Source organism: Filicampus tigris, chromosome 3, assembly GCF_054856515.1.
Source record: "Filicampus tigris isolate MCC_2025a chromosome 3, RoL_Ftig_1.0, whole genome shotgun sequence".
NCBI classification, from domain to species: Eukaryota; Metazoa; Chordata; class Actinopteri; order Syngnathiformes; family Syngnathidae; genus Filicampus; species Filicampus tigris.
In genome coordinates this window covers 16,192,000-16,207,501 of record NC_141219.1, presented here as the reverse complement: position 1 = coordinate 16,207,501, position 15,502 = coordinate 16,192,000, and the positions used below count along the sequence as shown (strand labels likewise).

The 15,502-nt window shown below is 40.0% G+C and overlaps 1 protein-coding gene across 5 annotated transcripts in view; it reads right to left on the bottom strand.

The window, feature by feature from the left end:
• The window catches only part of LOC147150065 (semaphorin-4B-like), a 70,402-nt gene that overhangs the window by 40,269 nt on the left and 14,631 nt on the right, over positions 1-15,502 (bottom strand). For 2 of the 5 annotated variants that reach the window (XM_086024964.1, XM_086024965.1), the window contains exon 3: positions 889-1,314. In XM_086024964.1, the coding sequence (XP_085881090.1) occupies positions 889-1,009 (121 nt within the window). In that variant the 5' untranslated portion in view covers positions 1,010-1,314. Of the gene's footprint in view, positions 1-888; positions 1,315-1,679; positions 1,757-2,973; positions 3,122-15,502 lie in introns of those variants that run through there. The other 3 variants (XM_086024966.1, XM_086024968.1, XM_086024967.1) reach the window with 3 other exon arrangements.

The following is a 15,502-nucleotide window of genomic DNA, read 5'->3' as shown; positions in this document are numbered from 1 at the left end:
ACTGCAGATGGCTGAGCCTTGATGAGGACTGCTCGCTCATCAGAGCATTCTCATAAAGCTACAATACCAATTATGCGCGTCATTCTCTAGAAGAGATGTGAGTGGCAATCGATTAGTTGACTAGTATCAATTCTGTGGGTTGCATGGAACTGGTTGTTGATGAACTCATCACTTTCCAACTAGTTTGCTGACTCAAGAAGCCCAGCGTGACATCACCTACGGGAACCAGAGCTACATCCACAACTCCTCTGCGTTTTTCTGCTCAGTCCAACACCGGCAACAAGAATTTCTTAAGAATTTCATCAACCGTTGATGAATCGTGTCTTGAAGAAACTGACACAAACACAAAACTAATTGTCAAGCATAAAATGTAGATGACTGTGCATATTGTAGTGTCTGAGTAAATACACATCTTAAAGAAGTCGCATTTGACAATGGCCCCTTTGCGTGAGAATGCTTCCTCCATCCCATTAAAAATCTAAATTAACTGCAGAATGTATCATTAATAATGCCCATTGGGGATTTATTTATTTACATATCAAAACACCATCCCTACACCCTAAAAACAGTTGGGTTAAAAATAGCACAAGTTTGTGTTAAAAATGGACCTTCTTGCGTTGCTTTGTACAAAACACCACATTTTTGGGACTATTTTGTACAAAACTACCCATTTTGGGGTTGTTTTTTGCAGAAAACAACCCAAGAAGTTGGGTCAAATTGACTCAAGTAGTGGATCGGTCCATTTTTGAACCAAAATTGTGTTATTTTTAACCCAAATGTTTTTAGAGTGTATGGAATGAGGGGTCACAATTTCATCAAAATTGAAGAAGATACATTTTGGACCATGTTGAGCTGTGAGATGTTACAGGCGAGTGTTTTCATACTTACTGTATGGGAAAGTGATTCGTGGCGTCACGTCATCATCCATGGTCGTTGCTGATTGGACGCAGAGGGCCAATAGGAGGGCGGCAACCGCGAGGCAGGCCGTGCCTGCCGCTAATGTCCACATGGTTATTCTACCCTCACACCAACAAACACGAAGGAACAGTGTTTGTTTTAACGTTCCTCGGAATTCATGAAGCTCCACCAGACTCCTGAGCTCAGCTTTCTATCCTTGCCGGCATCTTTGGAAGGGGGAGGGCATGCGGCGAGGTAATGAACGTGCCCTTGACTTGATCCTTGTATTCCCACAGGTTCTCCTCGCACACAGTGTGCAGACTCTTCACACAAAGACGAGGAATCCTTTCTGGATTAAAAGGCTGCTTGTTTTTTGCTGGTGGATGTGATCCGTACTAAGCTCCAAGCAGTGGTCATCTGTGGAGAGAACAGAGAGAAATGCTCTCTTTAAGACCCATCCAAGAACATGGAGAATTAAAGCTCAGCTAGAACAACACATTCTGTTTCTGACAACAAAAAGAGAAATTTGGCTGAAGATTTTACTGCAAAGCCGACATTTAAAGGGATTCTCAGTTTTTCGACCTTGCCAATAAAACGGGCCGCCCCGTTAGCTCGCTGTCCTGAAGAGCACAACATGAATTTGTCACAGTGATGCCAAAAACAAAAGCCAGGCCACTCTTTGAGCAGGCTGCCAAAAAACAACTTCATCGAAACGAAAGCAGCTGGCACTCAAAGCACAAACATCGTGCAGTTGCGTCACAAACTTTTGCAATTTTTAATACCTCTGTATAAAATTACACTGTCATTAGCAACCACAGATGATCATTTGGAAGCTTGGCTCAACATTTTTTACTGTGATGAGGATGAATGAAAGAACAGCGAAGTCCAAAAACAACTCTGTAATTTGTAACAAAGTCACAATGACACCATCTGCTTTATGACTTTTATTGGCTTATAGTGAACATCCATATCCTTCCAGAAAATTCCCTTTGCCCCTTTGTATTTGCTGTTTTATCTAAAAAAAAAAGGAATAAATACCAAATTATCCACGAAATAGCCAATAGGATTGATCAATGCAATTGTACCTTGAATCATGAAATATGTTCAAATGGTGTTGCCATACCACTTCGGCTAGTACAGCGACGGCAATGATTAACCTCACTGCAACCAGTTATCTGTACCACTGATTTATTCTTGACTGTTTCCAAACACGACTAATACAAGTGCCCTCCATAATTAGTGGCATCCCTGGTTAAGATGTGTTAAAAGCCTTAAAATACTTTATTTATTTTTTATTGCTGAAGCATACTCTCATACTGAAAATTGTAGAAATGGTTCACCAGACACACAATCTGCTTTAGACTTCAACCCCATTGAAAAACTGTGGAGTGAGCTAAAGAGGAGAGTGCAAAGGAGAGGACCCAGGTCAATTGATGATTCTATTGTGCAGAGAATGGTCCAAGATTCCTCTGTCTGAATTCTCCCAGCTTGTGAAACGTCACAAGAGAAGATTAGGTGCTGTTTTGTTCGCAAAGTGGGTTGTACAGTATTAACATCAGGGCTGCTAATAATTGTGACACACATCAACGCAAAATAATGTTTATTTTAACCTGGGATTTTTTTTTTTGCCCACTGAATAAATGGGATAAAAGGTTCAATTTTCCAGTTTTTTTTTGGGGGGGGGGGGGGTCCTAAATTATTTAGAAAACTGAAGATGAAAAACATCTTAACAGGGTGTGAAACTGCCAATAACATGCTGTCTCAACGTGTACTTCCAAACATTTAAATTCATGAGCCAGGAAGATGAGCATCCTTGCTCCTTTATTAACGTTCACACATTCACAACAATGAATTAAAGTGAAACTATAACAAAAAAATTGGATAGGGAAAAAGGAAAAAAAGGATAGACTAGACGCCATTACGATACGTCAGATGCGATTACAATCTAATTAGCAATACCGCTATAATTTCCTACCGGCGCGTCGCGCTACTACTACGTTCATAGATTTCACCAGAAAACATCGCTAAATGTAATTAAATGTCACGCATACATCACATTGACATTCAAAGACTCACAGTCATTGTGTTCTGAAGGGACCACATGAACAGATGAAGACACAAAAGCGCACCATACAAGTATAGCTAGCTAGCATGCAGTTATTGATTTACATTCCGTGGGATAGGCTCCAGCACGCCCGCGTCCCTCGTGAGGATTAGCAGTTCGGCTAATAGATGGATCGATTCTGCTCAGCCTTATGTGCTTGCCACATCAAACAGTTAAAGACTTCCATAAATAAAGGCCCTTTCAATAAATGACATAAAGCAGTGTAACAAAAACACTAATGACATCACTCACTTCAAACACGAATAAACAATCATGGGCAGAACAATGATTGCAGTATACTAAATCATTTTTACAGTACTTGAGTATAACTCTTCTTCCTTTGTCTGCATGGTGAATATGATTTGAGTATGAGTGTTTTTTGTCACTACATAATTATCCTACTTTATTACTTACAATAATAGTACATATACTATATGTCGAAATACACAATCACGTTGACATTTTCTATTATCATATAGACTCTATACATATTTTCCGCTTAAGAACTTCTTGTCTGATGCAATCTGCACATAGTTGCCTTGCACTTGTGACATGTGGAATGACAAAATTGAATGTAACCTAATTTAATCCAAACTAGTTACATAGAAAATACAATACAATCCTTTGACAGATTTACGTCAAACTCAACAGTATTCTTGTATTGACGTGACCCTTAATCCCTGATAGTATAGGAAAACAGACTAAGAATTGATGGGACTATGTGTGTGGCCATACGGCCTGAAGTCAAAACTTCTGTAGCTGTTTCAGTGGGGAACTGTCTGTGTATGGACCAACAGAATTGGTGACACATTCGGCTAAAAAACATGAAATGATAGCAGGTAAAATATGTGTCTGCTTCTGAAATACAGAGAAGAGCCACACACAAGATAGTGACATCATGCACAAATGCAGATGACAAATGTTGCTGTGATGCTACATTTATGTCCCCAACCTAACCCAAAGTCCCACAGAGACACCGACGCTTTGATAGTAAACAGTACAGAGCACATGGCGCCTCTGAATGAGAGATTTTTTTTGTTTTATATATATATATAAATCAATGCAAATGCTGCCTCAAGAGCTCATTCAAAGGGTTTTAGAGCTGGTAATAAATACATTGGCAGGGCAGGATGGCTGGAGGCGGGGCAAGAGGGGCGGGCAATTGCAGTGGTCTGTGAGTGGCCCCCGGTTGTCTGGCGACCGCTGATGGCAGACTTCCTGGTGATCACAGCTCTAGCTGGCAGGCACATTTGCAGATTGCCTAGTGGCTGATTGGAAGCAGATGAGATAACTCTAATGATAGAGTATTATATTAATGTGGCAGTTCGGTTTACCAACTCATGTGGTATGGTACCAAGAGAGTTAAAAAAAAAAAAAAAAAAAACGGCTACGTGTTGACAAGGCCTAAAGAGTTTTGGTAGAGAAATGTCACATGCAAGCAACAATAGGAATAAAATGGGAATAACACAATATACATTATTCACGTTAGGAATATTTGCCTTTTAGGATGAACCTATAGCTTTTCCAAGTGAACTTAAATTGACCTTCTCCAAACCTCTCCAACAGTTCAATGTTTAATTTCTGCACACCTTTTTTGTGAAGAATGACAAAATTCACAAAAGGTGCTTGAGTCTTTCATGGGTCAAAAGATTTCCAAGGACATCCACTTCTATACCTTTCTGTCACTCTTCCAATCTCTCTGTGTTTCTGTTGCAACTTGCTGATGACACACCGTGACACAAAGCTCAGAGGCCACTTTCCTATGAGAACATCATGTTCTGGACTGGTCACCAGCCAATCACAGAGCGCAGAGTGTACAGACAAACAAGCATTCCCGCCTATGGCTTCATTCTTCAATAAATATCAGAACTGTGAGGCAGATAAACTGACCACTTGTCCACCATGCTGCCGTTACAGTCAACAGTAAAGTAGAAATACAAGAAGATGCATCGATTGGTTTCTTATTTAGTTAGTGGATTATGGCATATTTTTTTTAGACACTTGGTCAAAGAAGAACATATTCAATTTTCATGCAGATCTGGATAAAGGTGTGACTATTTCTACAGTCCACTCACATTGAGGCAAAGTGAGGTGTTCAAATCAATGGGTTCAAGCAGATGATGACCATTACTGCCACCCATTGGACTGGAGGGGAACAGTATAGAGTACCCTGCTCTAATAATGTAGTTTACTGTTTTTTATTTTTTGTTGCATTCATTGTTGGGTTACATTGCAATTGAGTCATACTATTCATAATAACGTGATTTGCCATTCAACCTCAAACTGGCATCCCCAGTATACTCCCTGACTGGAGTTCCCCTGGTTACATGAGCATCTCATTACTCAACATGAGAAGTTTTTTAATATTTAATGAAAAGCAAAGGCTTTCAGGGAGGATTCCCGGCACTTATTGAATTTTTATCGAGCTTAATCCATACAGAAAATGTGTCAAAGCATTTCTCCTGACCTTTTGTTACCCCAGTGAGTATCCTAAGACCGACAACAATGATTTCACCTGGCATTAACGTACAGTTGTTGGCCTGATACAGCTTTGTGACACAAAGCAACCGCGACAGCTTGCTCGGAATGTAAGAATCAGATGCTTTTGGAGAATTGAAAAAATAAAACCGTGGGGATTTGGGGAATCCAGTTAACACAATGACCCATGAATGAATGCGACCCTAGTAATGTGGATGCAACTGACAGCAAACACAAAATACAAGACAAATGACAATCACGGGACTTTAATTTTCAAATACCCCTAAATCAGACTGTTAAGTTAAAATAAGCCCTTCAATCAAACAGAAAAATAATGTTTAAGCATATTTATAAGCATCCCAAAAAAGTACTTTATTTGCACTAGAAATAATAGCGCACAGTACCTTCTTTTGTGAATGGAATCTGGCATCTTGTGGTCAAGTTAGTACCATGCAATTGGAAATGTTCAGATGGCTTCTTTACAATGCAAGTGACCACCATGCTCAGTGCCATGTAGCCCATCTGGCTCATCATGCAGAGCATTTCTGCTCCACGTACTGTATGAATCATTGGGGGAATCTGGTGCCATATTGCTCACAGCTACAGATTCATTAACCTTGAGAACGCCCCTGGAGGCCCCATATTAACACCTACATCTGTTGGGATGAAAGAAGGAGCGTGACAGCCTTATTGGTTGACAGATTGGACCGGGTCATGACAAGTTCCTCATGTCGGGAATAGCGTACCTCATCCATTGAACTATTTTCTATACCGTTTGTCATCATCAAGATTCTAAGAACTCTGGACGAGAGGCAGCATATACCCTAAACTGGTTGCCAGTCAATCACAGGCACATATCGACAAATAGCCATTCACACTGAAGGTCAAGAGTCCTCAATGAATCTAAGCATGTTTTTTGGAATGTAGGAAGAAGACAAAAGGTTAGAACGGCTAACCCTAACCCCACGGGCAAGGGAAAACCAAAACATGCAAACTCCACACAGCACAAGCCAAGCCAAATCTCGAACTCAGAAGAAATTTAATAATGCAATGAATCATCTCTCTTGACATCAGACTTAATTAGGCATCTGCTCCCAAAACACATTTTAAAAAAGTTGTTCTCACAGGGTCAGATCACTTTAGCACTTTAAAATGGCTTATAGGTGTGGTCTTATTATCACTACTGAGGTTTATTACTATTATTTCTAAGTATGCGCCTAAAAACCACATCGGTTGTGGTTTGGGATTCCAGCAACTACCCAGCAGAGTTACCGGAGCCATTGTGATGGGAACAGAAGAAAGAGCTCAGTGGGTGACTGACAAGACAGCGGCAGCATGCTGGGTCTGTCTTTAGAACTCACACTTAGCGCAGCCTGCTAAAACGTAGCAGGGGAAATCACACATTTAAAATGTATAGACGTATATACAGTACATTAACTTTCCAATTCCAAGCTATGATCTTGGATTCAATTAATGGCAAAAACACAGTGTGTATTACTTACTTATTTGCATATTGTAAACATAACAAAATGGGCAATAAAATGTAAATTAGCTTCGGGATGAACTAGTCACAGCATGAACTCCATTGACTTGCATCAGGGAAAGAGATGAGTCAACACAAGGCTCAGCCGTCAATTGTCCACTTTGCATAACAAACTGCGCACCCTCGGAAGCACAAAGGTAACATGACGTTGCCACAGTGACGAATCTGACGATACAGCAAAGTTAAAGGTTTATTGACTTGGCCTCACGCTTGCTCAACTTTGTTAACACACTATATAAAATTCGCACTTGCAAAAAGTTTAACCCAAAACCTCATAAGCATGCTCAATAGCACATGTTATCCACTTGGGAATGAGACAGGTGGTAATAAGGCAGGTGGGGGAAATGGAGACAGAGTTCCTGCAGACGTCTCGCAGACTTTTAAATAAATCACTACTGGGTTAAAAATAAACTGCACCCGCTCCTTGTTGCAGTCAGGCCAGCCAGCAATTGAATGCAACTAAATGTATCAACGCTGGCGATTTTCTGTGTCAAAGTATGACTCAACACGTCTGGAAAAAAACAACGTTGGAGGAAAAAGATAAAAGATGAGAGGGCAGGAGATTGTGATGACATCATTGGGAACAAAACATCTGGCACACCTTTTACGGTATGGAGACACATGACATCAAGGAATGGATGTGCTCAACTTCTATCATGTCGGGCTTGAATGACTACAATCATTTGTCTTCATCATTCATCGCAACCGAAAAGTGTTCAAAGCCAGCTTGGAAACAAAAAATAGCAGCTATGTAAGGTTTTAAAAACATGACTGCAAGGCCATCACAATCATACATAATCATGGTTTTACACTTCAGAACTGTTCCACGGGAAACTAAAATCATGGGGTATTAAACATATCAGTCCAACAACAATGCAGGACGACGAGGCTCTCCTGAATTTATTCATTCTCCAATGATACATGTTTTATTGCAAGACGAGAAAGAGGGCAAAAAGAAAACGGGTAGCTGCAGCAAAGTGGAGACTGTTGGTAAATTTTGACTGGAAGATACACATTGCATTGCGACAGCCATTCGGCTTTGAGACTGTAATTACTGCATCACACACGACATCCTGCATAAGTAGTGCGGAGATATAATGTAGAAAAAATGATCATTGCGGTTTGTGGACACCGGAAACCATAAAACATGGCCAGCTTCCAATATGAGCCAAAAAGGAGCAGACTTGGAGAATGGGAGCGAGGAAGCTGTTGAGCTTTGAACCAACATAGCAAAAGTGTATATGCTTTTAAATCCACATTTAAATGTTTACGTTAAAATGTGTTTTTTTCCAGTACATTTGACTAAAGGGGAAGTCAACCCAAACATGTTTTTTTCAAGAATATGTTCTATGCAGGCCCACTAGTCTAAACAAATAATATTGCGATTAATACTGATTTATATTGCGTTTTTAGCTAGCTCAGGGGGCGGCCATTTTGTCACTTCTGTCGACTGAAGATGACATGGAAGTTGCTCAGGGTTCAGATAACGACCAATCATGGCTCAGCTTTCAGAAAACAGGTGAGCCATGATTACTGTTATCTAATGACAAATCTGTTCAACCCATGAGCGACCCGCTGTGGTTTACCCATACGCTCAGCTCTGCTTGTGGTCGGGGTTCAGTACTTACAGGGACCTTGTTGATATGAATATCTGTGCAAATTGAAACCAAAAGCCTGTTGTGTGAAACATCCCACAGGGGGCTTCCCTAACGTATCATTAATTATTCACTGAATCATCTTTCTATTGATTTGAATCTGCCTTGAGCCGTGCTGTTCTCGCATACGGTATGTATTGCGATGGCTCAAGACAAGACTCTCAAAGCAAATAGCTCTAATATGGGTCACACAGAAGATCGGGACAAAATGACTTGCAAATACTGTAGTAAGTAATTGTTCAGTTCGTGCCTGAAAAGCCTACAGTGACAGCAGTGTCAAGCAAAGCAAAGACATCCATAAATGCAGGCCTTAAAGGACTCTTATATGCACACATACAGTATAGTATATCACTTTTAAGTACATAGCGCACCACAACGTAACATTACCGACGATGACACGCATATTTGTTGCAGCTGTATGCACGCACATGCGGCCAAACACGACGCAACATGCGTCTTTTGAGAGGACCGCAACTAAAATAATAAAACTATTTTTTAATCTCACCGTGTTCCAACTCATGAAAATGACCACAAAACTGCATTTTCCAGTGAGTGTTTGAGGATACTCAGTCAGAGGTAACATTTATCCATCCATTTTTTTACAGCGCTTGTCTCCACTTGTGTCATGGGTGAGCTGGAGCCTATTCCAGCTGACTTTGAGGAAGAGGCAGGATTTTTCCTGGACTGGTCACCGGCCAATCACAGGGCGCAAATACACAAGCATTCACACTCACGTTTACACTTGCACTAAAGCTATCGAATGTTTTTAGAATTGAATGTTCTAATGATTATATCATCCTTTAATCGGATAAAAAATAAGAATGCATTATTAAACACAAATTGTGAATTTGAGGTATTATTAAGTGTGTGTGGCTTTAATAGGCAGACCTTGGCCTGGTGAGTGACATGGGTGTCAGTGAATGAGAGTATATAGTTGGCTGACTGTTAGACATGGATACAACCTTGCCTAGTCGTCAATACATTGAAAACAAACCAATTTAGGGTAGGCTATACATTTTCACCAATTTGTCAAAAAATATGAGACTTTATCACGTCACATGAGACTTCAGCTCAGTGAGGATCTGAAGGATTAAGTGTGTTTTTGTGCTTTTGTAATGTTGTCGCTTAAGTATGTGTTTTTTTCTGTTCGTTTGTTTGATAAGAAAGAGGAAAGATAATTGACAACCATAGGGCAGGAAATGGAACTTGACGCGATAAAATTGCTTGAGAGCTTTCCCCCACATGAAAACAGGATATGGAATTTTATGTGGGGCAAAGCTGTCTGGCGAGTTCCTGATATCAGGTTCCATTTCTTGTTCTATGGTTTACATCATAGTTTTCCTCTTTGCCATCACACAAAAAAAAATTACAAAAAAAGCAAAACACAAATTTGATCCATATTCCATTTCCTGTTCTATGGTTAGTACCACACATTCCCCCTTTGCCACCTCTCATCTCCTCCTCTTTCTTCGTCATTATGTGAAGAGACTCACCTCCCAAACAGAAACACATTTGTCACCATATGGTATTTTTTTTACACTTGTATGAGTTGTAGCTATAAAAATGCCTGTACTACGCTTCTTGAATGGCTTGATTCTAATTACAGAGTGAATCTATTCAAATTGGAAAAATTGATTATAAACTCAAAATAATTTTCAAGTCACCCAGTATCTTGAAACATTTTGCATCCAATCATAGGTTCCACATCCCCAACAAGCGAATAGGCTGGATTTATTGTGAATACTCTCATTTAGATTCATTTAAATACAGCTCTGTATTGTTGAACAGTCAAGGTTCATTTTCAATGACTGTCAGAGTAGACAAGTGCTTAAAGGAGAGTTTGGGGGTCAAACGGGTTCCCACTAATAGATCATTTTCAGTAAAAGTGCAAAGTATAATTAACGGGCTGCGTAATTCCCCACAGTCGCCACTTGACCACGGCATCTCTTACACAAACTCCTGCACACTTACCAGCAAATCCCTTTATGGCATTTAAAAATGGCCACTATTAGTCTCAGAACTGGGAGGAAAGTAGATTAAACTAATCTCCTTTGTTTACTTGGCTTGAAAACCCTCTCTGTGCGTTTAACGTGCTGACCCATTTGAAGTAGCGTGACACGACAAACTGTTTGGAAAAGACCAAGCACATGCATCGATCGCGTCCCTTAGAGGCCTTTAGTGTTATTACATTCATGAAGACATGCGGCCCACTTCTACTACTAATGCAGCTCTTATCTATTAAGAGAGCACCATTGCAACTGAATTGTATTATATTTTCCTCAGTGTTCAGATCAAGCTGCCACTCGTATGAAGTGAAATAAAAAAGTAGTAATTAAGGTACTGTCATGCCCACATTTGAGGGCATGACAGTACCTTAATTACTACACATACCTTGCCATTAGCCATTTATTGAACGGGACAAAAAAAATACAAGAGCTGCCCTTGGCCAAAATTCACTCCCAGATGCTCCCACTAAACTAACCGGCAAATTGAAACGCACATGACCGTGTTTTGAGCTAGAGCCCAAAAAGCACTGACTTTGTGGAAATGATCGATTTTCAGTTCCGCATACCATCACAGATGCCGACTTATGAACGTTGCACTGATAACAATTTGGATGGTCATTTTCCTCTTTGGCCCAGAGGAAACGACATTCATGTCATGTCATCTTCCAAACCGCTTATCCTAAACAGGTCAGCCGTCAATGGGCGAAGGCAGACTACACCCCGAACTGGTCGCCAGCCAGTCGCAGGGCACAGAAACGACATTCATGTCTTCCAAAAACAATTTGAAAGGTGGACTCGTCAGACCACAGCACACTTTTGCACTTTACAGCACGTCAGTCCATCTCTGATGAGCTCGAGCCCAGAGAAGCCGGCAGAATTTCTGGGTGTTGTTGACATATGGCTTTTGCTTTGCACGGTAGAGTTTTAATTTGCATTTTTAGATGTAATGACGACCCGTGTTAACTGAAAATGATTTTCTGAAGTAATCCTGAGCCCACGTGGCAATATTTGTTACACGATGATGTCAATTTTAATGTTGTGCCACCTGAGGGATCGAAGGTCACAGGCATTCAATGCTGGGGATTTTTTTCGGCCTTGGCGCTTACATCCAGAGATTTCACCAGATTCTCTGAATCTTTTGATGACATCATGGCCCGTGGATGATGAAATCCTAAACTCCTTGAGACTGTTTACTGTATTGAGAAATGTTGTTCTCAACTGTTGGACTATTTGCTCACACCAGTTGTTCACAAAGTGGTGAACTTCACCCCATCCTTGCTTGTGAACAAATTAAGCTTGTGGTGTTAATGCTCCATTTTAGATCATCATGACATTTACATGCTTCCAATGAACCTGTTCACCTGGAGAATGTTTTTTTTTGCATGTATTTAAAAAAATATATATTATTTTTTTTTGTTTTGTAATGTGTTGTAGGCATCAAATTCAAAGCAAGAGAATATTTGCACAAAAAAAACACACACACCAAAATAAAAAAATAATGAGCAGTTTGAACATTAAATCCCTTGTTTTTGTAATATATTTAATTGAATATAGGTTGAAATGGATTTTCAAATTTGTGTGCTCTCTTTTTATTTACATTTTACACATCCCAACTTAATTAGAATTGGGGCTTGTATTATATATTGTATTTAACGTTTTAACTTTTTTCATCTGTGTGGACTGCAAAACAAGAATTTGATTCGACCGAAGAAACATATTTCCCCAAAGGTGCATAGGACAAACATTTTGAATCTTGAATCTTGTTGTTTACAAGCTTGTAGATGCCGCAGTGGATCATGATCCACCTGCGTGACGATGAGAGTCGTGCATGCGATCCAAGTAACACTCACGCAATTACACAACGACGACTTCCGTGAGATCACTGTGCTGATTACGCCACATGGGAAGCAACAGTAAATACATGGCTCGCCACAGCAGACCAGCAATCTCATGACTACAAGTCAGTTTGGGAAGGAAGCCAATAAATCCCTGCAGTTTCATCAACGTGAAGGCTCATTTCATTACCGGTTTTGACAAGCCAGACAAAAAGTTTTAAAAGGGCATCATGTACTTGACAGTGCAGTACAGTACATCTCCACAATCTATTGAGACCCAATAAAATAATTGGAGCAAACCTTTAAGGGGAAGTCAACCCAAACATATATTTTTTTCAAGAATATGTTCTATACAAGCCCATTAGTTGAAAGGCATTCTGATAAATATTGCGTTTCTGGAATAAGAGTTCATCCACCCGTTTTTTAGCCATCTCTGGAAGCGGCCATTTTGTCATTCTGTCGACTGAAAATGACATCACAACTGCTCAGGGCTCAGGTAGTGACCAACAAATCACGGCTGACCTGTTTTCTGAAACTGAGCCATATTTTGGTTATAAAATTAGTCATTCATTTTGTTAAAAAATCAAATCGGGAACTAAAAATAAAAACTTTAATCGAATCGGCGTTTGAGTGAATCGTTATATCCCTTGAATTGAGTTCACTTTCATTTCTTATAACACAAATGTTTGCTCGCAAGTGAAAGCAAAACAAACATACACCCAAAAAAAAAAAAAAAGCAGCTGGTCGGCTCATATCTCGAAAAACTGCACAGGTTAACGTGTCTGCCTCATCGCCAAGAGGTCTTATCTGAATCTCAGCTCAGGAGTTACCAAGTTAGCAGAATAAGGATGAATCACAACTTCTCAAAGTTCACATCATGTTGGACTGCTGTGGACAGCAAACCAAGCAAGTAGCGCACTCCATTTTGCCTAAATTGCCTCAGGACACGATTAATCCACATAATGATCAAGCTCATCCACAGCCAAATCGAGTCAGCCTGAGCACTTACTCAAGATTGCCGCTATTCTGTCACTCTAGGCTATCTGGCAGATTTCAAACAGACCAGCTGAGACTCCTCTGCTTTGTTTGCTATGAGGTAGTGGTCCTGGTTTTGTGTTTGATGCCAATAAAGGAGGTCATAAGTCAACATGAGGTGGCCCCTCATGGCACCAGCGCCTGATGGAGGCCACAGATAATAACCGCTCGCAATTGTCTTTAACTGTGAAATTGAGAATAATAAGCTTTTTTTAATGTTCTCTTATCTAATTAGCATCTGGTCCTCTGTATTGTTGTGAATGACAACTGCTGCAGCACAATACTATGGCTGTGTTTTGCAATAGAAAATGTAGTAACTTAACTTGTTTTGAAAGGGCAAAAGGAGTGGATTTTCATAGAAATACATTCCGGACCAGCTGTCTTTCATCGCAAATGGAGAGTTTTATCTTTTTCCCTGCACTTGATTCAAAACAGAGAAGCAAAAAAAAAGAGAAGGAGACAGGAATTTGTCTCTGGAGAGAGAAGAGCTTGTTGCATAATAGAGTTCCACCACAGCCTTGTTCAAACTGATACTGGCACTAAGTTCTGACAAACTTACACCTCTCTTTAATACCACCCCCATCATATATGCAGTATATAGAATCTACAATAATTATACACAGTACATTCCTCCTCTGCAGTAGCTGGCACTACACTGCGGCAGTATGAGACATCGGCAAAAAACGGTGTTGTTTGGAATTTATGTATCAAAAGTTCTAGTAGTATCAGTACTCTGTGTCGGTGAGTACGATATTGAGGTCCGATATTGATACTGGATCCGATATATGCACTCAAGTACGAGCAGTACATTTGAGACTCCATTCGCAGGACATACTACAAGTAAAAAAATATTATGAATGTACTGAAGTAAACATGAATTGAAAATATTTTAATTTGTTTTTATTGACTTTTTTGGTGATAATTCTCAGTCCTTTAATTTATTTTGTATTTATTTTATTCAAGTACAGTACATTGTCATGTTTAAGGTTGAATTTATGTTACCAAAATGTTTAGAATAAATGGGTCATATTTTCTCATAACTACTGTTTCTGACTATTGTTGTTTGTCAGTATCACTTGATCAAGTCTCTTCTAATATTGCATCCTAAAAAATAAATTAAACCATGTATCATTGCTGCTAAAATCGGATCGGATCAATATCGGTATCAGTACTCTAGGCTGCAATATCGGTATCATATCAGAATTTAGTAACTTGTATCAGGACACCTCTTTTGAACATCCCTTAACTCATTCACTGCCACGAATTTGATGCGTCTTTTCACAGTCCAGCCATTCAATCCCAGGAATTTATTTATATTTTTTTCAAATTTTTTCAAACACTTTGATAAAAAAGGGTCTGAAAATGTCTGGCAGTGAATGAGTTAATGAGAATGAAAGCTGGTTTTGCCATTGGCCCAGCAGTATACTGGACGGGATGAAGCCAGCGTCACTTGTACGAGACGACTGGCCCCTAAAAGCAAATTCCACATTCACCCAGGAACTGCTGCTGTCAGGCACCGCTCACGACCAGACACTCACATGCAGCCTGGCGGCCTTCACACGCGACCCTACCAGGCCCCGCCTCTTAAAGGCACATGCATCTAGCACAGAGGCACTACAATACTGCACAAAAAGCACTTTCAACACATTTGTGCAGTTTTTGTGCTGTTTATTTGTTTATTTGTGTTTAGAAAGTGGGTTTTAATACATTTAAATGTGTTTAAAGTGTGTAAGAAAAAAAAAAGATGGGTTTGGAAAATGTCTTCCGTGATGAATGGGGGTTCGCTTTATCTGCTTTTCAGAGACCAAAGGGCCCTCATGAACCTTTGTTAAAAGTAATGAGCGTCTCCCCACTCTGGTCTACACATGCTGACCATTCCTCTGCGGAGCAGTGGGTGGAGCATGCATGTTTGTTTTCAGTGTTTGAATGTGTATGTGATTGTGTGGGTG